The following is a 24,749-nucleotide window of genomic DNA, read 5'->3' as shown; positions in this document are numbered from 1 at the left end:
AAGCCAATCTCAAGGAAGATCAGTTTGGGTCGTGCAGAAATGTAGGAATACACAAGGCTGTGCTGGCCCTATGACTTATCTTAGAAAGTACACTGAAGAAAGGCAAATATACATTTATAGTATTTGCAGATTTACAGAAAGCTGGAACACAATTGTGGGTCATCAATGCTAATGCCGTTGATGGCCAGAGTGTTTCCGCATCAGAGTGTAGTATCTGTGAGTGAGACGAGCAAGGTAGTTCGGTTTAGAACCTGACGTGATGTGGTTATATTGTATGGTGCTCCGTGCTAATGAGGAGCTGTTATTCTATATCGTGTCACTTACAAATTATGATATGTCTTCTTATACCGATCAGGGAAATCTACCATCACAACTACCATGACAAATGCACCAACAGAACTTTCCATTCTATTCAAAGTTACTAAGCAAAAATAATGTAGCCATCTTACTCTGCACTTATCATGCAAACTGCTTTGTGTGACTGTGCTTCATGGATTCTGTCAAGTAATGTGCATACTGGTGTTACCAGCACCTTAACTGACAGCCAGTGCTAAAATCTAAACTGTGTACTATTACACATGCTTCCTTGCACAGTGTCATACCTCTGGACATCAACAATAATGGCTGCCATCAACCGACCTATTATTACACTTGCTGCAAGATTCGGACCTGGTGTTTGGCTAGTGTTTGTTACGACCGACCCCAAGACAACCATGTTGTGACCACTGCTTGACAACAGGACCATCTCGCACGACATAAAGACACCATCACAGGACTTACAACTGTGCCAGGAGTGATTCAGGACACGTCCATAGTACCATCCTGCGTGGCTCCTTTACTACCACCAACTATGGCCGGTACATTGCTTTGAGGGTTTGCTTCTCAACCACTTTTTTGTCTGGTACAATTGGCACTTTAGTATGCATCAGCAGAACGCATGTTTGTATTACCAGGAATTTTGGATGACAATTCCCTGTTTGTGACTAATCTGCCATCTACCTGAGTGTGCCGACATCATCAATGACATCACAGTCGCGCCTCCCAAGCACCACAAATTTACAATAGCCAAATCCACCTTGCTTCAACACCTATCTTGCACATCGAGACAATTTCGCCAAGCATTCTAAAAGAAACAACTATAAGATAATACCCAATCTCAGATGTGCTATGGACATTACTGGACACGAATCTGATGCCACATGCCACATTTTGGGTGCTTTGAATCGTTTAACTGTCTACACAGCTGCAACTCATGATGACTATACATGAAGCAGAACCACTTAACAAGAAGCACAGCACCACAGATAGGATGTTCACCATACTGCAACATAGGCAGTCCATTAATTACAAGGACGCCACCTGCCCCATTGAACACCCGATCTCGACTGGCTGCCTCATGCGCCAGACTTGTCCAACCAGAGCCGATGACAACTGACTGTGACACCATTGCTTTAGCCCAGGCACTAATTTGTGGGCTGCACACGACACCACCACTCCTGTTGACAACACTACGCTGATCGCCATCCTTGCATCAAAGGCACAGCTGTGCTGGTACCACACCCAACTCAGCAACACCATGTCCAACTGCCAGTGTCCCTGTGGGTTCTTATATTTTAAACGTGACCCACTGTAGGCTAATTGGCTCACACTGAGACAGTGAGTTGTCTCTGCATGTGATTTCTGGGATGCACATTCTCCATGCTGACCACCCTGACTGACAGAAGACTATGATTTTGAACTCAACTCATATGTTTATTTCCTTGTAGATACAGGATAAAATGTTAGCACAGTACCAAATGACATGTTCGCAGATACAACTGGGTTACAGCTCTGTGCCAACAACAACTCTCCGATCTCTATGCGCAGAAAAGTACATAATATTTTACTACTCATCACAGATCTACCATACCAGCAGACCTCCTCCATTACTGATGTCAGTGAAGCAGTTGTGGGGATTGACTCCTCCTGATATTTTCCACCCTCCCCGGAACTGGAACATATGGCGCTTTTACACCACGTAACCTGTCGTCAGATCCTGGGGCTTTTGGCTCCTCGCCGCCTTTCTCCAGCGCACACCACTTCGTGATCTGTCCGCCTTCCCAAGCACAATGTTGACATGTGCTTTGCCACTGTAAAAGACTGTTACAACTGTGGAGGCTATCACGAAGACACACTGACGTCACCTCGAAACATGTCGGAGATGCTCCAGGCTGAAAATGCAAACCTGCTCCAGCACATCCATGATGTATTAGCTGCACTCATGTAAGCACTTGAACTGATTCAGAGCCTCTCAACTATCCCCATGCCTAAACCTCAGGCAGTCAACCACCAGCACCATCGACCACACCACATCTCTCACAGGTTAGTATGGCACCTTCTGCCTCAGTACCAACTGCATTGCCCCAGTGTTCCACCCCCTCCTCATTATGAGCGATTGTTCAGCAGTGTGCCATCCAGAACAGTATGATGCATCACATTTTCATGACTCTACCAGTTCACCACAAAGCATGCTGACTGGTTCCAGCTCTTCTATAAGCAGCAAAAGAGGCAGTCAATGAAGTCCAGAATGAGATTTTCACTCTGCAGTGGAGTGTGGGCCGATATGAAACTTCCTGGCGGATTAAAACTGTGTGCCGGACTGAGACTCGAACTTGGGGCCTTTGCCAATCATTGGCAAGTGCTCTACCATCTGAGTTACCCAAACAAGACTCACACATGAGAGCTTCTGTAAAGTTTGGAAGGTAGGAGACGAGGTACTGACAGAAGTAAAGCTGTTAGGTCGGGACGTGAGTTGTGCTTGGGTAGCTCAGATAGTAGAGCACTTGCCTGTGAAAGACAAAGGCCCCGAGTTCGAGTCTCGGTCTGGCACACAGTTTTAAACTGCCAGGAAGTTTCGGTCAATGAATTGTTACAATCAGGTATAGTTCGCCGTCCAAACAGCTCCTAGACCTTATACATCAAACTTGTTACAAAAAAGTACCATTCTGTTAGCCCCTGTGGGTATTACAGAATCCTCAATGTTTGAACAATAGATGACATTTAACCCATCCCTAACATTCGAGACTTTACACATTCCCTCAGGGGAGCAACTGTCCTTAGTGTCACTGATTGCAGAAAGCCCTAGCTATGTATTTAGATGACGTTTCTAAGAGTGCCATCATTGCACCTTTTGGCCCCTTCGAGTTTATTTTCGAGCCCTTCACAATGAAAAATGCAGCTCAAGCCTGGAAATGACTTATCAACAGTGTTCTCTTCAAACTGAATTGCTGTCGAGTGTACCTTGATGACATCTTAATCTTTTTGCCAACCCCCAGCATCTCTAACTAGTTCTCACTGTCCTCTGATATCTGGGTATGGTTATTAATGAAGAGAAAGCTGTTGTGATCATTCCTCCAACACATCCTCAATGCTGAAGGTGTCAAACCCATATCAGAACAGACAGAACTCATTCTACACTCGCCAATCCCACAGATGTATCAAGACCTATGACATTTTCTAGGCTTCCTCAACTTTTACAGACATTGCCTTCCCCATGTGGTGGTAACTTCAAAATGTGAGAGGAAACTTGTGTGGATTCCTACCATGTGGGCTGCATTCAACCACGCCAAAGTTGGCCTCGTGAAAGCAGCTGCATTAGTACATCTGATACCAGACTCACAGCTCATGGTCACAACAAACACTAGGGATTAGACCACCGGAGCAACCCTACAACAAGTTGTGGCAGACGAAATGCAACCACTCTGCTCCTGCTAAAATAAACTCATGACCTCGCAATCAAAATGATCTGCATTCCATCATGAGCTACTCACTGTGTATGAAGCAGTTCGTTATTGCAGAGACAATATTGAAAGAAGACATGTTGTGATCTATACAAATCACAAACCATTCAGCACCATGATACATGAACCATCAAAGGATGTGAACCCCTGCCACTTTTGCACTTCTGATCTCATCGTGCAATACACAATGGACATCCATCACTTACATGGAACTGAAAACATATTCACCGAGTATCTCTTGTGTGTCAGTATTATTTCACTTACCCTGTTTACACCAACTGGCTGATGAACAAGATATTGAGCCAGCAATTACAGACTTATTCGACAGTGACACCTTTAATTTATGCATCGAAAGTTCTCATGCTCTAATTATTCTTGGGACTGAAAACTGGGGAGGAGCAGAGTTATTGCGGTTGACAAAAATATTGTTTCTAATGAGGTCAAAATTAAGACCGACAGTGAAGTTATCTGGTCACATATAACAATTTCAGGTCAAATCATGTTAATTGTTAGTTATTTTTACCAGTCACTCGATTCCACTGTGACAGTTTTAGAGTCATTCACAGTAAGTCTATTGTCAGTAGAGTGTAAATACCCAGATCATGCAGTACTAGTTGGAGACAACTTTAACTTACTGGGTATAGACTGGAACATCTATGGATTTATTAAAGGGGGTGTAGACAGACAATCTTGCGAAGCAGTTTTGAACACTTTTCCAAAAACTATCTTAAGCAACTAGTTTGGCAACCCACAAGCAATGGAAGTGTCTTGGATCTTATAGCTACAAACAGGTTGGACCTTATCAATTGCGGCAGTACAGAGAGAGACATTAGTGATAATGTTATCATAGTGACAAAGATTAATGACTTTATTAAATCAGTCAAGACAACTAGGAGAGAGTTTCTGCTAGAAAGATCAAATCAACAGTTGTTAGCATCTCGCTTAACAATGAACTGACATCATTTAGTTCCAATATGATGGACAGAGAGGAATTACGGACAAGGTTGAAATGGACAGTAAATTGTGCTCTGGGGAAGCACTTGCCTTTGAACAACATGCAAGCACTATGAAGATACTTCAGGAACTCAAATGGGAACACCTGGAAGGAAGGTGATGTTCTTTTTGAGGAACACTATTGAAAAAAAATATTAGAGAACCGGATTGCAAAATAATTCTACTGCCACCAATGCACATTTTGTGTACGGACCACAAAGATAAGGTATGAGTAATCAGACTTCATACAGACTGACATTTTCCCTTGCTCTGTTTGCCAGTGAAACAGTTAAGGAAATGACTAGTAGTACAGGGTACCCTCCACCACACACAGTATGTATGTAGATATACATGTAGAAGGACGAGGGATTCCTGGTACTGATGTTCGCTTCCTCTGTGAGGACTCACAGGACAGAATACGACCCATCACCCCTACATCATCCGATCTTCAATCGCCTCCACAACCTAGCTCACGCAGGTGTCCAAGCAACAATCTGACTCTTAACCAAATGGTTTGTTTCATTGACCATCAAACAATGTTGCTGCATCTGGCCACAGACATGCTTAGCATGTAGCAAGTTTGGTTGTCATTTGAGGCTTCCTCTTGACTGCAATGGCATACCACATGCTCGATTTCGGCACTTGCACCTCAACCTCATCAGCCCCCTCTTGGAATCTGAACACTTCACATATCTACTGTCAATAACTGATCAAGTCTCAGGCTGGATAAAGCCAAGCCTCGAAAGACATCACACTAGAATCTACTGCTTGAGCTTTCATCGACTGTTGTCCTGAATCAGATATGGCAGACCAAAGCAAGCATTCAAATCCCCTGTGTTCGATGCACTCTGCCACCTCTGTGGCATTACTCACAACTGTACAACCACATACCACCCACAGAGTAAAGGGCTTATGGGGTGTTGGTACTGTATGCTGAAGACCACATTCGTGTGACACGGCCGACAGTGGATGAAGACCTCGCCATGGTGGCATTTAAGGAGGACCTATGGGCTTCTCTTGTGGAAGTCCTGTATGTCAAATCCCTTAACGCTCCCAACAGTATTCGTCATACTGACACCAACTACCGGAGCTGCAGACCTCCTGGCATTAGTGCAACGAGTGAAGCACACACTGAAAATTTGCAGGTACCACCGCCTATGGCACACACCACTCTGAAAACCTTTGTACACAATGTGTTATCAAACTGCCACTATGTGATGACTAGCATCCAGATTCTAATGAGTCATATTTTTTTCTGAACTACAGGGTGAATTTTAGAACAATTTATACACAAATCTAGGCAGTTTAGTGCCGAAAAGTGTATTTTGATTGTGCATATAAAGTCATATTTCAACAACTTTTAGTAATAGGTCATTTTGTGGCTAACTTAATACAATAGGTTATATTTCTGTCAACTTTTGCCAAAAATGTATATACCGTTTTTCTTATATCTTACGGAACACACGAATAAGAAAATGAATATGTTGCTCATGAGACAATATTTAATGTGCTATTATGGAAGATAAACAGATAAATTAGTACACAGCTTTATTTCTCAGGACTGTAGCAGAAAATTGGTATAACACAACAGTCGTTTCGCTAACATAAAACATTGTGCAGAGTCGACAATACGCTCTCAGAGCCAACAAAGGTGGCTTCTGCTATAATAATCATCGCAGTCGCACAGGTGTTCCCAGTAACCAGTTTGAATACAGCCATTGCCCTGTCCAACACGCTAAAGCAAAGTGTTCCGACAGCATGAAGTTACGAGGATATGTTTGAGAATTTGGAGAGAAGTTCTTTAGTACTGATGGGAAAATATTATTTTGTAAGCTGTGTGAAGTTAAAGTTAGTGCAGAAAAGCGCTTAAATGTGCAACAACACTGTAATACTGCTAAACACAGCAGCTGTGTGAAATGAATTGCTGAAAATAACAGCATGCAAACACTGTTATTTGAACAGATAGGTCAATCGTCAACCGTCTAATCATTCTGCAAGGATTTGTGTGAGATGATGGTGTCCTGCAACATCCCATTGGAAAAGCTGAAGAATCCTGTTGGGGATAGGTGAACAAACTTTTTCCAGCGTGCATAGTGGCGCACAAGATATGATGTGCAGAGTGCATTAGACTCTATGAAATATACATGTTCCATGTTTGTTGTTGGGGCAACGGAATATAATTTGGTAGTCAGATGTATTAATATGTGTTGTGCGAATAAAGCATAAGTTTATTTTGTCCCTTAAATCGTGTTACCTGTCATTTAGCTGCGTTAACCTGCATAAACTACAACAGGTTATGGGCCCAGGTACTGGATTAAAGAAATAATAATCTTTAAGGTGACGTGTATTTGCGCAAAAGGTGCGCAGAAGTTCGTATAAACTTGGATGGTGTACGCTATACAAAGAAGAAAATAACTGTAAAATGAGTACAACACAGATACCGCAAATAGAGCGGCTTGTAGGGCACGAAAATTACGTGACCTGGAAATCTGCCGTTGAGGCGTATTTGCACCTGGATGACTTATGTGACGTCGTAAACGGTAAATCAAGTTTTGCTACTAAGGATCAGAAGGCGAAATCAAAACTAATCCTTTTGATTGATCCAGTGAATTATGTTCACATAGAAAAGGCTATGTCAGCAAAGGAAGTATGGGACAAACTGAAAAACACATTTGAAGATGGTGGTTTGACCAGAAAAGTAGGATTACTTCGTGAGCTGATAATCACAAGACTGAATAAGTGTAAAAGCATCGGTGAATATGTGAATAAAATAATTTCAATCTCCAATCATCTGAGAAATATTGGGTTTGAAATTGCGGCTGAATGGATTGGAACTTTATTGTTAGCTGGACTACCTAAGAAATATTCGTCAATGATTATGGGTTTGGAAAGTTCGGGAATATCTATTACAGCGGATAGTGTTAAGGTAAAGATTCTATAGGACGTGAAGAATGAACCAGATTCTAATGCTTCAGAAAAAGAAACAGCATCGGCTTTATACTCTAAGTACAAGAAGAAGAAGCCAATAAGATGTTTCAGATGCCAGAAAATTGGACATATTGCTTCAAAGTGTAACGAAAAGTTAAGTATAAAAGAAAAGAAGCATGTTAATTCTAGTAGTCCTGAGAGAAAGACTACCGATAAAGGTAAGGCATTTTCTGCTTTTTACTCTTTTAATGAAGCGAGTGACGATCATCCAAAATGGTTCCTAGATTCAGGAGCATCTGTGCACATTACCAAAGCTCTGCCTGGTTTGTATGATGTTCAGTCAAGGACTGACATTGGAATTTCTACAGTTGACAGATCTAAGTTAAGGTGTGAACTCGCAGGAAAAGTGGATCTTAATTTGGTTGTGGATGGGGAAAAAGAAATTGTTACTGCTCATGATGTACATTATGTAAAGAATATCGCAACTAATTTGTTGTCAGTAAGCGAAATAGTAAAGAAGGATAATAAAGTTATCTTCGATATAGAGGGAGCCAAAGAGATAGACTCTTGTGGTGACATTGTAGCTACTGCAAGTAATGTTAGAGGTATTTACAAGGTGAATACAGTTCAAAATACTGCTGAAACAGGAAATCACTCTGTTTATACTGCAAAAGGTTTCTTGTGGCATAGGAGGCTTGGACATTTGAATACGAAAAGTATGACTTTACTAAATAATATGGCAACTGGGTTGGAAAATTATGGAATGAATGATGTTCAATGTGAAGTGTGTTTGCAAGGGAAGCAGGCAAGATTGCCATTTAAATCGAGTCAGAGCAGATCTACTGAAGTCTTGCAACTAATACATTCAGATCTCTGTGGACCTATGGAGAATGAATCCTTAGGAGGTAGCTTCTATTTCCTGATGTTCATAGATGATTTTTCTAGATACATGAATGTTTATTCTATAAGTAGCAAGAATCAAGTGAATGATGTATTTGTTGTTTATTGCAAAATGATCGAAAGACAGACTGGGAAAAAAATTAAAATCATTAGATCAGACAATGGATCAGAATACGTAAACAGATAGTTTAAGGAACAGTTGAATGGAATGGGTATTAGGCATCAGACTACCATTCGCTACAGTCCTTCTCAGAATGGAGTTGCAGAACGAGCCAACAGAACCATTGTAGAAAAGGCAAGAAGTATGTTAAGCGATACTGAAGTGTTTTTGGGCAGAGGTTGTGTCAACAGCAGTGTATTTAATTAACAGATCACCTACCAAAGCTGTGAGACACAAGACACCTTATGAAGTATGGACTGGGAAGAAACTGGATCTAAAGCACTTAAAAGTCTTTGGATGTGAAGCCATGGTTCAGATACCAAAACTATTAAGAGGAAAGTGGGATGCAAAATCTCAAAAATATATTTTTGTCGGCTACTGTGAGGATTCAAAAGGCAACAGATTTTATAATCCTGTGAATAAGAAGATAATAAGTAGTAGAGATGTAGTATTTTTGGAGGATTGTAGATCTAAAATAAAGGAAAGTAGTCAAAATGACACAGTAATGCAGCCAAGCAAAATGTGTGATAGTGCTGAAACAGAGATGGAAACTGAAACAAAGGAAGACGAGAATAAAGAGGAAGCTGATGTGCTACCCGAGAATCAAATTGAGGAAGAAGATTCAACAGAGGAAGTCAGTTTAAGGTGGTCTTCACGTGTAGCAAAACCGAAAGAATATCCAGATTATGAAATGTATGCTGCCCAAACAATCAACAATGAACCAGTCACAGTTGAGGAAGCTTTGGCAAGTTCAATGCTCAAGACTGGAAAAAAGCTATTGAAAAGGAACTGCAATCTTTTGTGGATAATGATACATATGAATGGGTTGACATGCCTGAAAATAAAAAGCCACTAAGAACAATATGGGTGTTTAGTATAAAAATCCTGAGAGTGTAATACCAAAATTCAAAGCCAGATTGGTAGTTGAAGGATGTTCCCAGAAAGAAGGAATAGATTACAATGAAACTTTCTCACCAGTGGTGAAGTATTCATCATTCAGATACCTTTTAGCTCTGGCTGTAAAGGAAGACTTATTAATTCATCAAATGGATGTGAAAACAGCCTACCTGAATGGAAGACTGGAAGAGGAAATATATGTGATTCCACATGACGAAGTTAAGCGATCTTATCAAGGGAAAAGGAGAATTTGGCATTTGAAGAAAGGCATATATGGATTAAAGCAGAGTGGTCATTGCTGGAATAAATGGTTGCATAAAAGTTTGATAAAACTAGACATGTTACAGTCAAAGGCAGATCCCAGTATACATCATAAAAGGAGCAATGAAGAAATTGCAATCATGGCCATATGGGTAGATGATTTTTTTATTTTAACCAATAGTGGAAGACAGATGGACTTTTTTAAAGAACAGTAACGGTCAGAATTTAATATGCATGATTTAGGGGAAATTAATCAATACTTAGGCATGAAGATTCTAAGAAGTGCCAACAGAGAAGAATTATGGATTGAACAGTCTCTGTACACAAGGAAGATCTTAGAAAAGTTCAATATGGAAAATTGTAAACCTATTTCCACTCCTATGGAAAACAATGCAAAACTGCTAATTACTGATAATGACAAGAAATGTAAGCAAAGTGTACCCTATTTGGAAGCTGTAGGAAGTCTACTGTACTTAGCACAGATTTCCAGACCAGACATTGCATTTGCCACAAATGCAGTAACCAAGATTTGCAGTGATCCGAGAGAAAAGCACTGGATAGCAGTCAAGAGAATATTCAGATATTTATATGGACCTGCTGATTATAAGTTAAAATATTCTAAAACTGGAAACATAAATTTAGAAGGATACAGTGATGCAGACTGGGGAAATGAGTTGGAAAGCAGACACTCCATCACTGGAAGTTGTCTTAGACTAATGGGAGGATTGATATCATGGTCATCTAAGAGACTAAGAACTGTGGCATTGAGTACTGTAGAAGCTGAATATATGGCCTTGTCCTCCACTATCCAAAAAGCTCTTTGGATCTATGCACTGATGAGTGAAATAGAATCTCCTCCTACATTGAAGCCAAGTGTGATATTTTGTGACAATATGGGAGCTATTAAACCAGCAAAAAATAATGTCATCAGTGTAAGATCCAAATATATTGACATAAGGCATCACTTTATAAGACATCATGTGGAACAGGGGAATATAGTGCTCACTTATCTATGCACGGAAGGAATGTTACCTGATCTCCTAACCAAGCCTCTCAGTAAGGACAAATTTCAGAAGCTGGTGAAACATTATGGTTTAACCTGGGATGTATAAAGTTGAGTAGCTGAAAAATATTTGTTCAAGGGGGAGTGTTGGGGATATGTGAACAAACATTTTCCAGCGTGCATAGTGGCGAACAAGATATGATGTGCAGAGTGCATTAGACTCTATGGAATATACATGTTCCATATTTGTTGTTGGGGGCAACGGAATATAATTTGGTAGTCAGATGTATTAATATATGTTGTGCGAATAAAGCACAAGTTTATTTTGTCCCTTAAATCATGTTACCTGTCATTTAGCTGCGTTAACCTGCATAACTACAACAAATCATTGCTTCAGATGGTTCTTGGAGAAGTACACAACACATACAGTTTCAGATGAATCTACACTGAGAAAGAACTGTTTATCCACATGCTACAATGTATGCTCAACAAAATACAAATTACTATTGCTGAGCAAAAGATCTGGCTGTCGATAGATGAAACTACGGATATCAGTGGGCGATATATTGCAAATGATGATGGTGTTCTAAAAGTTGATGGCCCTGGAGATGTGTTCCTACCAACGTGTGAAACTCTCGATAGGGTTAACAATTTGACGATTGCTATTTTGCTTGACAACTCTCTGAAGCTACTGTGGCCGGATGATGTGAAAAGAGACAACGTTTTGCTCCTTGTAACAGATGGTGCTTTATATATGGCTAAAGCAGCTAAAGGGCTTCTGATTCTCTACCCCAGTATGGTGTACGCCACTTGCCTTGCACATGCGTTGCACAGAGTTGCCGAAGAGGTGTGATCAAATTACTCTGATGTGGACAAATTAATTTCCTGTGGCAAGAAAATCTATGTGAAGGCTCCGCTACGGGTGCAGAAATTCAAGGAACAACCACCTTCAACGCCCCTCCCACCTAAACCTGTTCTTACACGATGGGGTTCTTAGCTTAATGCTGCTGAGTATTACTGCAACAACTACGCCCAAATAAAGACAATCTTCTGTGAGCTTGATAGCGATTAATCAAGTGCTATCAAAATTATGAAAGAAGTTTTTACAGATACATTATCTCGAAACTTGGCATACATAAACGCCAATTTTTCAGTGATATCAAAAACCATCAAACAACTGGAAGCTGTTGGCACTCAGCTATGTGAGGCCCTGAGTATTGTGCGACATGTGCAGAGTGAGTTGGGTCGAGCTCGTGGTCATGTGGCTTACAAAGTGAAAACCAAATTGCAAAGTGTTCTCCAACGGAATCCTGGATATTCTACACTGTACAAAATTAGTGACAGTCTTTCAGGGAATGCCACAACATTTGAAGATACTGAAACAAAGCTGAACTCCAGTGACCTGGCTGCCATCAAATACGCTCCAGTGACGTCTTGTGAAGTGGAGAGGAGCTTTTCCAGGTACAAAACTATCCTCAGCGACAACCATAGATCTTTGACAATGGAAAACCTGAAAATGTACCTTGTGATCCAGTGCAACTTTGCAGATACTGAAGATTGACAAACGGTATTAAATACTGTGAAACAATTTAAATACTATGTAGAAATAAAAACATTGTTTTACAGTTTCGATAGATGAGCTTTTCACTGTACTTTGTGTTTAGAAAATAAAACATTCAGACATTCAAAAAATAGGTGCAAATTAGCCACAAACCCTACAGGAAGAAAGAACTATACTAACAATATTTTGAGAAGTGAATTTTGTATTACTTTATGGTGAATAAAAAATTAAATAAACAAACAAGAATGCTTTAAATAAACTTCCATTAAGTCATATTTTATTTTTAAGGTCATATTTATGTAAGTTTTAGGTCATAAATGCTTGCATATTTCACTTTTTTTTAGGTAATTAAAATCCGGGCCCTAGTGATGACACAATCTGGCCAGCTCTACAGCCAGTATACACTGGACCGTTTCCAGTTGTTAAATGCAGCCGACATATCTTTGATATCTTGCTCAACAAGAAAATAATGGTCTCTCTGCACAGAATCAAACTCGCATGGGTCCTACTCAACCCTGTTGCCTCGTGGCCTACAAATCCTGACAGCCCACAAGACGACAACTCCCCTGTCAGCAAGACATTGGTCTCTATGTGGCCCAGCAATTTGGCACTCATCACACTCTACATCAGTAACTTCGATCCCGAAGACGTAAGCATCAAACTAATTGTTGACAACCTCGTAACAGATGGACACAGTGATGTTCCTGACATGCCTACCATCTCATCCATGTTTCTTGACCACCACCACAAAATGACTACAGAGGCTTATCCTCTCGACTGTCGGCAGATGGCCCTTTCTGGCACAGGGTTCCAGCCAGCCATTACTTCATACTAAGCCACTTTCTGTCTCCAACACTGTTTGAGGCATTGCACCAGCCAGTTCACTCAGTCACAACCTGCACACACTGTAACCCACTTCGGAATCCCCAGTGACCCCCCACTCACATGGCATGATATTATCTCTACACCATCACTGTCAGGCACCAGAAGCCAAGAAACAGTCGAGTCATGTTCTGCATCACAAGCCGGCATGACACAGCTGGTCACGCACATCTTTGCATGGTCTCCACAACTGACGACACTTACCAATCTTCACTATTTCCAATGCTCTGCACTACGGGGGAAGCGGGAGGGCTCTGTGGCCTATGATCAGCGCAAGTGACATTACTGACCAGTGAGTTTTCACAGCAGAGTGAAGTATCTGTGAGCAGTGTGACAATGGCAGTTTGGTCTGGAAGCCTAAAATAAGGAACTGTTACACTCTGACATGTATCTTATGTGTATGGTATGTCTCCTTATACTGATTAGGGAAATTCATCATATATTCTTTGAAATACCAGGGATAAAATACAGAAAGCAAAAAGTTATTTACAACTTGTACAGAAACCAGACTGGAGTTATAAGAGATGAAAGGGAAGCATCGGTTGAGAATGCAGTAAGACAGAGCTGTAGCCAGTACACACTGTTATTCAATTAGTATAATTGACAAGCAGTAAACACTAGTTGTAATTGGATATTAGTATACTTTCCCAAAGTAACCTGCACTTGATATTTCTGTCAATTAATGTATAACTTCACTTAATTCACATCCCTGATGGCAATCCTTCATGATGAGACTTAAGGAACTTGGTATTGAACAACAGAAAAAAATGTGTGTCTTAACTACTGTCCACAGGCATAGCAAAAGCCACAAATCGTTTCATGTCAAGGAGGTTTTTCATCAATATGATGCTACAAACTATGGAAAATGAAATCCCTGTAAGATTTTAAATCTCATTCATCATTATGATTAAAAATAGCACCTAAGACTACAACAATGTTTCAACATCTAGCAGTTAAACTGCATGATACACTGTGATGAAGTCCAGTAGAAAGATTTAAATGGTTGAAAACACAGACTATTTAAGAATAAATAAGGCAAATGTAAGCTCAAATTGTTCTACCTTTATGTTAGCTGTGTATGCTCTGTCTCCCTCCTTGTACAGCAGTTTCATACCACGCAAAGAATCCATTGCTTTTACAAAGCAAATGTATTCTTTATATTGTATATATGCTTCAAATGTACGCTCTTGGTCAAACGAGAATGTATTTATTCCTGTTTTGCGCGATTTCATTTTATTTCTAAATGGATCTGTAGCTGGTATGTCAATGCATCTCACGTCACCAAATACTTCAAAAACCTTCTGAAGAATATATTCACTTGGTCTTATAATACCCTTTATAATATCCTTTTTCGTCGTGAACCATTTGTACGGCAAGTTGCTTATATATATTGTGTCTGGTCTCTCTCCATGTTTTGTCTCATTCATGTTCTTTGCGTCTCTGAAATAAGCATCCCAATTATGCCTGGTAGGAAACACTATTTTTGCCTCTGCCGCTCGTATCTTCAAGGGTTCGCTGAAATTTGCTAGCTTCAACGTGCGAGTATCCAATCTCCCTATGACATTTTGCAAACAAGATTTATTTTCAATTTCACCTTCGAATCGTATGAATTCCAATGTGCTCTTAACAACTTTTAAGGTAATGAATTCGTCAGGAAAAATCATGCTTTTCAACTTGTCCATTAATTCCGAATTAGTAATAGTTTTCCCGGTAAATTTCATTAGTGGCAGTTGAACCGAAATGTTCAGTCTTGCAATAGGTTTAAGGTAAAGTCCCTGCGGTGAAAATAATTCAACGGCGTCCTTCATGTCTTCACAAATTTTAATTACATTCATGTCAACCAATATTCAATGAAGGAACAAGTAACTATATTAAATATTAACTACTAAACACGTGTATATTGTTTCTGTGTGCAGCCGATATTGTGACATCTACTTCGACACACTACTCATCAACTTCAAAAGTCATTTGAATCACACAGCTACACTAAACATTCAGTCACCATTCTGCTAATTTGCTACATACAATCAAAGCACTTAATTTCGCACTAGAGTTCTCAAAGATGATAAGAAGATATACATTCTTGCTGACATCAGCTGCGACACTAATTCACTTTGCGATTGTAGTAACTATAGTCATACGAATTTGCATATGTTGGGAAGCAATTCGATACTGATTTTGTCATTTTTTTCTTATTTTTGCCTTAGTCTGTGAGTCACATGTTTGAGAACCTAACGTTGACTTATAGAAGTATTGTTTACCTGACTGGAGAGTCATGAACCTGTGGGAGTTTTAAATGTATGAAACAAGGCGCGCGGGAAGAAGAGGAGGGAATCCAATTAGGTGAAGAAAAACTATTGTCTGTTTCGAGATTTATATAAATCGTGGAATGAGTTGCCCACAATGGGCGAAAGTACCAAATTAATAACGATAAATGATTGCAGTCCGCATAAAGGTATGTATATGTCATAAAGGCTTGTTTTCACATTAAGATGTAATGGTAAATGAACGTTTGATAACACTTGTCTTTTATGCTCCCTACAGGTGTAAAACGGAAATTCGATGGTAGTTGCAGCCCTCAGTGTGTTTTCGATCGTGTTCTTGCAAGTGAAATGAATGCAGATGCTTCTAGAGAAGATGGAACATCACTAGAAATATCAGACGACGAGCACAGCTCAGAACATGGAAACGATTGTTTGCCGTTGGAAAATAATGAATTAAACACATTTAGACGCTCTGACGCTCTTGAGAACTGTAGAAACTGGGTAAATCAATCACAAGAATTGTATCCTGCTAAAAACATTCCAACTAAAAGCATTAAAGAAGAACGTCAGGTAACAGCAACAGTGGAAGAGCAAGATGTGGATTCTCCTGACGGGAATGAAAGTGATTCTAAGACAAGCAATGGGAAATGTTCAATGCTTATTAAAGGAAAACGTCTGTGGCTTAAGGAACAAGTTCTTCATTTAGTTTGTGAATGGAAAAACTGTTCTTATGAAATCGATGATGTTGAGACTTTTGTTAGACATGTTAGTATGCACATACCTGATTTGGATATCCGTATCAATGAAGATGGCAAAGGTAAGAGTATAAGAATGTCCATAGTGGGCATATATAAATAAAGGTTAATTTGATTACCATTTAGCACAATAACTCCAGCCCCGTAACAAATATATAAACCGCTGGCAGTATAGGAGTGGACGTGTTGAATAAAAGAAAGAAGTAGCAGTTAAAGAATCCGGGTATTAGATAACAGTATAAATTTGTAATTCATTTGTTCATGTTGTGTGGACCAAGTAATATTATTCCGATTAACACATTAGTTAGGTATTAGACACATGATTTCTTTCATTTGTTGATTTTCTCTTTTGCTGTTTATTTAATGCTATGACAGTCTTATAGTTGCAGCTCTGCTCACTGGGTAATTAAGACCTAGTAAATTTACAATAATGAGCTTATCAAGAACTATACAAAAAAGAATTGTCATGGCATTAATTTATTTTACAACTAATCAGCATATTGAGAACTATACTAAAAAGAATTGTTATGGCATTAATTTGAGGAGTAGCAAAACAAGGAATGAAATAAATCTAGTGTCCCATGCCCTCCTTTAGGCACTGGGAGGATCTCACTGTGAATAACAATCTTCGGTAGCATCATTTGTGAAAAGGCTTGGTGGTAAGAGTTACACACTACTACACCTTCCCTCGCTTTTTTATAGTTCCTATATGATGACTGTGAGTAATACTGAGCAAAATATTATTTTGAAGAATTGACTAATGCAGTTGCAATTTTATCTCTGATATCAAAAAGTAGGCTATGTCAGTTATGTCGCAAATGTAGAGATCAGTTTGTCTCCTCAACCCCTCGTTTGTTATGCTACGTGTCAATCTGTCGTCACAGCCAAGATTACAAGTGGAGGACGGGGCACACCAACAGACTATGACCACTGTGCTCAAACAACCTTTGGGTTGTTGGTAACATTACACTCTCATTAGAGAAACGTCTGATTCCTCTCAACTGTTACCTATGATGTCATCAATGTGATGGAAATGCTAACTTTCAGTGTATACAAAATGGTGGTGATGTTGCACAACATTCAGAAACCAACAAATTCTAACAAAAAAAAAAAAACTACACAAGAACATCTCACTCCAACAATAAAATGAAATCAACAGGACAGCTGTGGGAAATAGAGAGTTTAGGGCTGGGACAAGCTAAATACATAACAATACAGAACACTGCACCATCCCAAAACAGATGTTATGGAAAAAAAAACCCTCAACTTAGGATATAACATTACAGCCACTATTTTAGGGTCGACAGAAGCATCCGATCCCACGCGTCGGCTTTGACCCGTGACGTAAGGGTGTTGTCGTGTGTGACGTCGTGACGGCACGGAGTTTGGTTTGAGTGTGGCTGTGTCCAGTTCTGTTTTATTTTATTTACTTTTCTGATCTGTACGTTTTTTTCTGATCTGTACGTTCTATCTCGTGAGATTTTTTTTTTTTTAATTTAAAAACACTTATTACTTATTTTAATTATCTGTTTCCTCCAATTTCTGTTTTAGTTTATTATGTTTATCTTTCTGATCTGTTCGTTCTATCCCGTGAGATTTTTTTTTTTTTTTAAAAAGACAAAAAACACTAATCAACCACTGAAGCATCTTTATCTTCTATGGGTTACAGGGGTTACGACCCCTGGGGAGGTGGGTGGGTATTCGTGCATGGCTGTCTTCACTTACACGTTGTAGCTACGCAAGGCGTCTAAATTTGTTTATATTTAGTTTGCCCTCCACCCAAATCACCCCATTTCCCGCGCTTGTCCCGTTAGTGTCATTAGGCTTCTTGTGGAAAGTGTGTGTGTTTGTTTTTGTTTCCGCCATATTTGTGACGTCATGGGTAAAAGCAGACGGGCGGGATCGGACGCTTCCGTATTTCCCTATTTTATATATATATTAAATGCAATTCCAAAGAGCGGAATAGGACTTTTTCCTTGACCTATGGAGCACAAACACAGCTCTTGATACCTGCTGGCAAACCACAGATAAAAAAAACCACATCTACAAACAGCCCAGTAGTTGATCAGTTTTACTCTAATCTGTAAATTATAAGAGTTGGCAGCACTGACACTTTTAAAAATGCAAGAGCATATAAAGAACATATGTTGGCAAACCTATTTCTTCTATTGTTACAACAATTGGAGGGAACTGATAGCTTTCAGAAAATCTTTCCTCTTGTGCTGTGCTGAGAAGTGGAGTGTCAGGGCGTCTAGACTAATTGTAAGGTAGGTTACAGTGATACAGATATTTATTGACACAAGTACTAAATACTGAAATATGATGAACTGTGTTAACAGATAACTCATTATGAATGATTGATTTTATCATTCACCGTAAAGGAAGTGTAAATTATTGCTTCAGTCTTCTTTAAGGGGGGGATATCAACTACTGGAGTGCATGAAAGCATATTTTCCAGTAGTTGATCATAATGATCAATTACCGGTAATTTTTAGAATGTTCTCACAAAGAGTTGCTTTTAGCCATAGACCAAGTAGGCATTCCTTTCTTCTGTCCCATATTGATGGAAATGTGAAATTTATATGGCTTCCAGTAGCTGATCAGGGTGATCATCTACTGGTTTACATATGATCAACCAACAAGTATTGAGGCATACAGATAAAATTTACAGGAGTGAAATCTGCAGACTGAATTAATAAATGGTTCCAAAAGAAGATAAGTCGAAAAAAGAATTTTTTAAGTATTCTGAGGAAGACTTACAATGTGCAGTAGAAGCAGTTCAAGCGGGTGGCAGTAGTATGAGGAAAGCTGCAAAACATTTTGGTATCCCATTTAGTACGCTAAATAACAAAATTAAAGGAAAAGTACCTATGCAGCGTAAGATGGGACCAAGTTCAGTTTTGACAGAGGCTGAAGAGAATTTATTGGTTAGCTGGATCTATGCCAACGCTAAAAAAGGCTTTCCAATAAAGCGAAGGACGCTGTATGAAACTGTGAGTGACATTGTTTTGGCAGATGGAAGACCTACACCATTCAAAGATGGAAGGCCTGGTGAAAAATGGTTTAAGTCATTCATGAGACGTCACCCTGATGTATCAGAACGGCATGCTGAGAGCATAAATACTGCCAGAACAGCTGTTACTGAGGAAAATATCAGGCAGTGGTTCAATGAACTTCATCAGCATCTTCAGAAGGGTAATAATTTGGACATTTTAAATGAATCAAAAAGAATTTATAATGCAGATGAAACAGGATTTGAAACATGTCCTCAAACTGGGAAAGTTCTGGGTCCAGTTTCTTTTGACAATCTGTATGAAGTCAAAAGTGGCAATGAAAAGGAGGCCATTACTGTAATGGCAAATTTCAATGCTGCTGGAGACACTGTACCCCCAATGGTCGTATTTCCACTTCAGAAAATTTCAAGGGACATATCCGAGAATTTGAACAGTGAATGGGGCATTGGGCGGTCAAAAAAAGGCTGGATGACAGGAGCCCTCTACTTTGAATACATTGCCAACATTTTCCTTCCATGGCTGAAGAAAGAGAGAGTCAAATTTCCTGTTATTTTATTGGTAGATGGGCACAAATCTCATACATCATATAAAGTTGCTAAGTTTTCTGCCGACAATGGGATAATACAATTTGCATTGTATCCAAATGCGACTCATGTGCTTCAACCAGCTGATGTGGCAATATTTCGTCCCCTGAAATCTGGATGGAGAGATGCTGTATATAATTGAAAACACAAAACTGGTAACAAAGTTGTAACAAAAACTGTATTTGGCCCATTGCTTGAGACCGTTTTCAATGAAAAGGCTACTCCTGAAACAGTGAAAAATGGTTTCAGGAAGTGTGGTCTTTTCCCTTATGATCCTGATGCAGTGGACAATGCTAGATGTATGTCCAGCAAATCTAGACATTGTGCACCTGCTATAACATGTGGTAATGCAATAAAACCATCATCATTTGGTGTTGAACATCTTTTGCATTTTGAATCTTTAATGAAGAGAGGTAGAGCAGAAGAATTCCGTGCAGCAGAGAAAAATGGATGGGAAGGTGATCCAGGAGCAGAAGAACTGTTTCAGGTTTGGCGTAAAATTCGTGCTACTTGTAAATCACCTTCAACAAATAAAACTACAGATGCTAACATGCTATCTCTGCATTTTTGTAGTACAGAACAATCCATCCCTACATCAGAAAATCCAGCAGGAGATCCTCAAGTGTGTACTAACAGCAAAATATCTTGTGACTCAGAAGATGAATCATCCACATGTCATAACGAAAAGTCAGGAGATCAAGACTCAGTACAAGAAAATGACAGTTCAGGTCCTCCTCAGCCCTCTTCACATCCAGTCAACCCTGAAGCAGACACTCCAAAATGCCGTTCATCCCAATCATCTCAGAAAAACAGAATCAGTCCACATTTTGCTAATCATATTACTTGGCCTACTGACTCCCCTATAAAGGCTGGAAGGAAAAGAGAGTACATACCATATGCGACAACATCCAAACAGTGGCTAGACTGGAACAAATCAAAGGAAGAACTAAAAGCCAATACAGAAGCTGCCAAACGAGCTATAATAGAACAACGTAAAATGGCAAAACAGACGAATGAGAAAAAAAGAAAAGGAAGGAAACTGTTTCCAGAGGCTGAGAAGGAAAAACCACCAAAAAAGAAACCTGTAAGAAAAGACAGTTCAGAGTCAGAACCCACCAGTGATGAATGGAGCCCTCGTGAAGACACATCAGAAAATGAGTCTGACTGTAATAAAAACCTTGCTACCACTGAGAAGAGGCATGACATTGGAAGGCCTGCATTCAAAGAAGGAGATTTTGCTTTGATCTTGTTTCCAGGCCAAAAGAATAATAAGTATAAATTTCTGTGCACTGTTCAAAGAGTTACCACAGAAGAGGACATTGAGGTAATGGGTTTGAAAAGCTGCGATGAAAGAAATACGCTGTTCAAGACTGATGAAGATGATATAAGCACTGTTCACTCTTCACAGATTTTAGCAATACTTCCAGAACCCTCTATTATCTCTACAGGAGGCAGGCTGCGTTACAAGTTTCAACGTCCTGTTGATATTGGAAAACTGGAATGAAACTGAGCAGACTTGTGTATAGTCTATTGTTGTGTGTAGGCTACTATGTTATATTGTTTTATTTCATTGAAAAAAATTGTTCAATATGTTAATCATTCATGTAAGTAAGTTAAAATTAAGTTCCCAGATGTAATTATCAATTTAATGTCAGATGATTTTATTTTTGCATATTGATCAACTACTGGACTATGGGCGATCATTTTGTGGAACTGTATGATCAACTATTGGTAATTTCTGACCACTGTAACTGAAATTCAGAAAATGTAGGGAATAAGCATTTCAAGGTTAATTGTATGTATGTCATTCTTTACAGGAAACTTTTCTCTGTGATATGTGTTGTTATCAACTTACTCCTTCAAGTAGATGTTCTATAAAAAATATAAATGTAAACTCAAATTGTTAATCGATCAACTATTGGCGGTATCACCCCCTATATATTAAATGCAATTCCAAAGAGCGGAATAGGACTTTTCCCTTGACCTATGGAGCACAAACACAGCTCTTGATACCTGCTGGCAAACCACAGATAAAAAAAACCACATCTACAAACAGCACACACCTACATAACTCACAGAACACCACTGAAACCAAACCTCAACAATTCAAAAACCAAAAAACCCTCATTCACTAGATCAGTTAAAACGCAACCAAAATACTATAAAAATAAAACAGACAAAACATCACAATTACTATAGGATAAAACCAAAACAAAACTTGCTTACCAAGAAAAGCCTCCGACAAAATCACATAGGTTGGTAAATTTGTTGATCAGGTCCGCTACCCTTCTGGTAGACAGGTGTGACCTGTGAAATCCTACAACTACTTGGCATTATTTTGTTCAAGAGATTTGCATTAGAATATAGCCGTAAATTGGGAAGCAGAGACTGTTGCACTCTTTGTTCAAAAGAGAATGCAAAATAACGAGAAGCAAAGGTTATCTGAGAGCTATGCGTCTGAAAAGATTTATGCGTGAAGCATACAGCTCGCACCGTCACACCTTAGAAAAAGATCTGGCAGCAACCCCGAGAAAATTCTGATACTGTGTAAAATCGCTAACTGGATCTAAGGCTTCCATTCACTCCTTTTTTCACTAGTCTGTTGTGGCAGTTGAAAAAAAAATCCAAAGTTTTATATTTCATGTTCAAGAAATCATTGACATGGAAGCATCATGCAAATGTACCGTCATTTGACCATCGGACAGACTCCCATATGCATGACATAGTAATAAGTATCCTTGGTGTAGAGAAAAAAAATTGAAAGATTTGAAAGCAAATAAGTCTCCAGGTTTGGATGGAATCCCAGTTCGGTTTTACGAAGAGCGTTGGCCCCTTACATACCTTGCATTTATCATGAATATCTCATCCAGCGGAAAGTCCAAGTGACTGGAAAGAAGCGTAAAAAAGGGTAAAACAATGGACCTGCAAAATTACAGACCAATATCCCTAACTCTGATTTGCTGCCGAATCTGAACATACTCTCAGTTCGAATACATTAAACTGACTGAGAAGCTTACTGTCAAGTATCAGCATGGTTTCAGGAAGCATTGCTCGAGCAAAACTCGGCTTGTCCTTTTCTCACGTGATATACTATGAACTATGAATGAAGAGCTACAGGCAGAATCCATATTTCTAGATTTCCAGGATGTATTTGACATGGTGCCCCATTGCAGGCTGTCAATGAAGGTATGAGCATATGGAATAAGTTTGCAGATATGTGAGTGGCTCAAAGACTCCTTAAGTAATAGAACCCAGTATGTTGTCCTTGATGGTGAATGCTCATCAGACAATGGTATTGCCAGGAGTGCTCCAGGGTTGTGTGAGCTCCAGGGTTGTGTGATAGGACCACTGTTGTTCTCTATATACATAAATTATACGGCGGGCAGCAGTCTGCAGTTGTTTGCCGATGATGCTGTCGTGTATGGTAAGGCGTCAAAGTTGAGGGACTGTAGGAAGATAGAAGACGACTTGGACAAAATTTCTAGTTGGTTTGCTGAATGGCAGTTAGCTCTAAATGTGGAAAAATGTGGATGAGTGGGAAGAATAAACCTATAACATTCACGTACAGTATTACCAGTGTCGTGCTTGACACAGTGAAGTCATTTAAATATCTGGGTGGCGTAATGTTGCAAAGTGATATGAAATGGGACGAGCGTGTGAGAACTGTGGTAGAAAAGGCAAATGGTAGACTTTGGTTTATTGGGAGAGTTTTAGGAAAGAGTGGTTCATCTGCAAAGGAGACTGCGTATGGGGCTATGGTGCGACCTGTTCTTGAGTACTGCTGAAATATTTGGGATCCATACCAAGTCAGATTGAAGGAAGACATCGATGCAATTCAGAGTTGGACAGCTAGATTTGTTAGCCGTAGGTTTGAACAATACGTAAGTGTTACAGGGATGCTTCGGGAACTCAAATGGAAATCCCTGGAGTGAAAACAACATTTTTTTTTTTGAGAAACATTATTGAGAAAATTTAGAGAACCTGCATTTGAAGCTGACTGCCACACGATTCTACTGCCTCCAACATTCATTGCGCATTTGAGGACCAGAAGATAAGATACGGGAAATTAGGGCTTGTACGGAGGCATTTAGACATTCATTTTTTCCTCGCTCTATTTACAGGTGGAACTGGGAAGGAAATGACTGGTATCTGTACAGAGTACCCTCTACCACGCTCTGTACGGTGGCTTACAGAGTACCTATGTAGGTGAGATGTATAGAATCTGATAGGGATTTCATCCGGCCTCGGGATCTTGTTCAGTTTTAAGAGTTTCAGCTGTTTCTCAGTGCCACTGATACTAATATCGATTTCACTCATCTTTTCAGTAGTACAAGAATTAAATTGGACAGTACTCCTGGGTTTTTCTTTGTAAAGGAACATTTGAAAACAGAGTTAAGTGCTTCTCCTTTTGCTTTGCTACTGTTTCAGTGGCAGTCTTGTCTATGAGTGACTGGAAACTAACTTCTACATATAAGCAGAATTTCTTTTGGTTTTGTGAAAGATCTTTTGACAATCTTTTATGGTGTTCACTGAAGGCTTCACTCATTGCTCTTTGACTACCAAATGCGTTTCATTCAGCATCTCTCTATGTATAGCCCCAATGTTTTGTGTTCTACCTATTATGCGAGAGTCTGTTTCTTTAGAATAAGCTTTACAATGAGTGTTGTGAGTTTTATCCTTGTGTGGGTTAGTTTCTCTGTGGTGTTTTTTGACAATACCAAATGTGTGAAACTAGCTGCAAAAGTGCACAGAAAAGTGATAAAGCTGT

The 24,749-nt window shown here is 39.5% G+C and overlaps 2 protein-coding genes across 3 annotated transcripts in view; one reads left to right on the top strand and one right to left on the bottom strand.

Moving 5' to 3' along the window:
- The window catches only part of LOC126412063 (A-kinase anchor protein 17A-like), a 135,572-nt gene extending 120,179 nt beyond the window's left edge, over positions 1-15,393 (bottom strand). The window contains exon 1 of the mRNA XM_050081446.1: positions 14,426-15,393. Within this exon, the coding sequence (XP_049937403.1) occupies positions 14,426-15,199 (774 nt within the window). The 5' untranslated portion in view covers positions 15,200-15,393. The remainder of the gene's footprint in view (positions 1-14,425) is intronic.
- A 68-nt stretch (positions 15,394-15,461) lies between these two features.
- LOC126412062 (histone H4 transcription factor-like) overlaps positions 15,462-24,749 on the top strand; it is a 109,718-nt gene continuing 100,430 nt past the window's right edge. For both annotated transcript variants that reach the window (XR_007575221.1, XM_050081445.1), the window contains exons 1-2: positions 15,462-15,819; positions 15,909-16,445. Coding sequence is in view for 1 of the 2 variants with exons in the window: in XM_050081445.1 (XP_049937402.1) it covers positions 15,768-15,819; positions 15,909-16,445 (589 nt within the window). In the remaining variant the exon portion in view is untranslated. The remainder of the gene's footprint in view (positions 15,820-15,908; positions 16,446-24,749) is intronic.

Source organism: Schistocerca serialis, chromosome 7 (assembly GCF_023864345.2).
Source record: "Schistocerca serialis cubense isolate TAMUIC-IGC-003099 chromosome 7, iqSchSeri2.2, whole genome shotgun sequence".
NCBI classification, from domain to species: Eukaryota; Metazoa; Arthropoda; class Insecta; order Orthoptera; family Acrididae; genus Schistocerca; species Schistocerca serialis.
The sequence above is the reverse complement of the archived record's forward strand: the minus strand, read 5'-3'. Positions and strand labels throughout refer to the sequence as shown.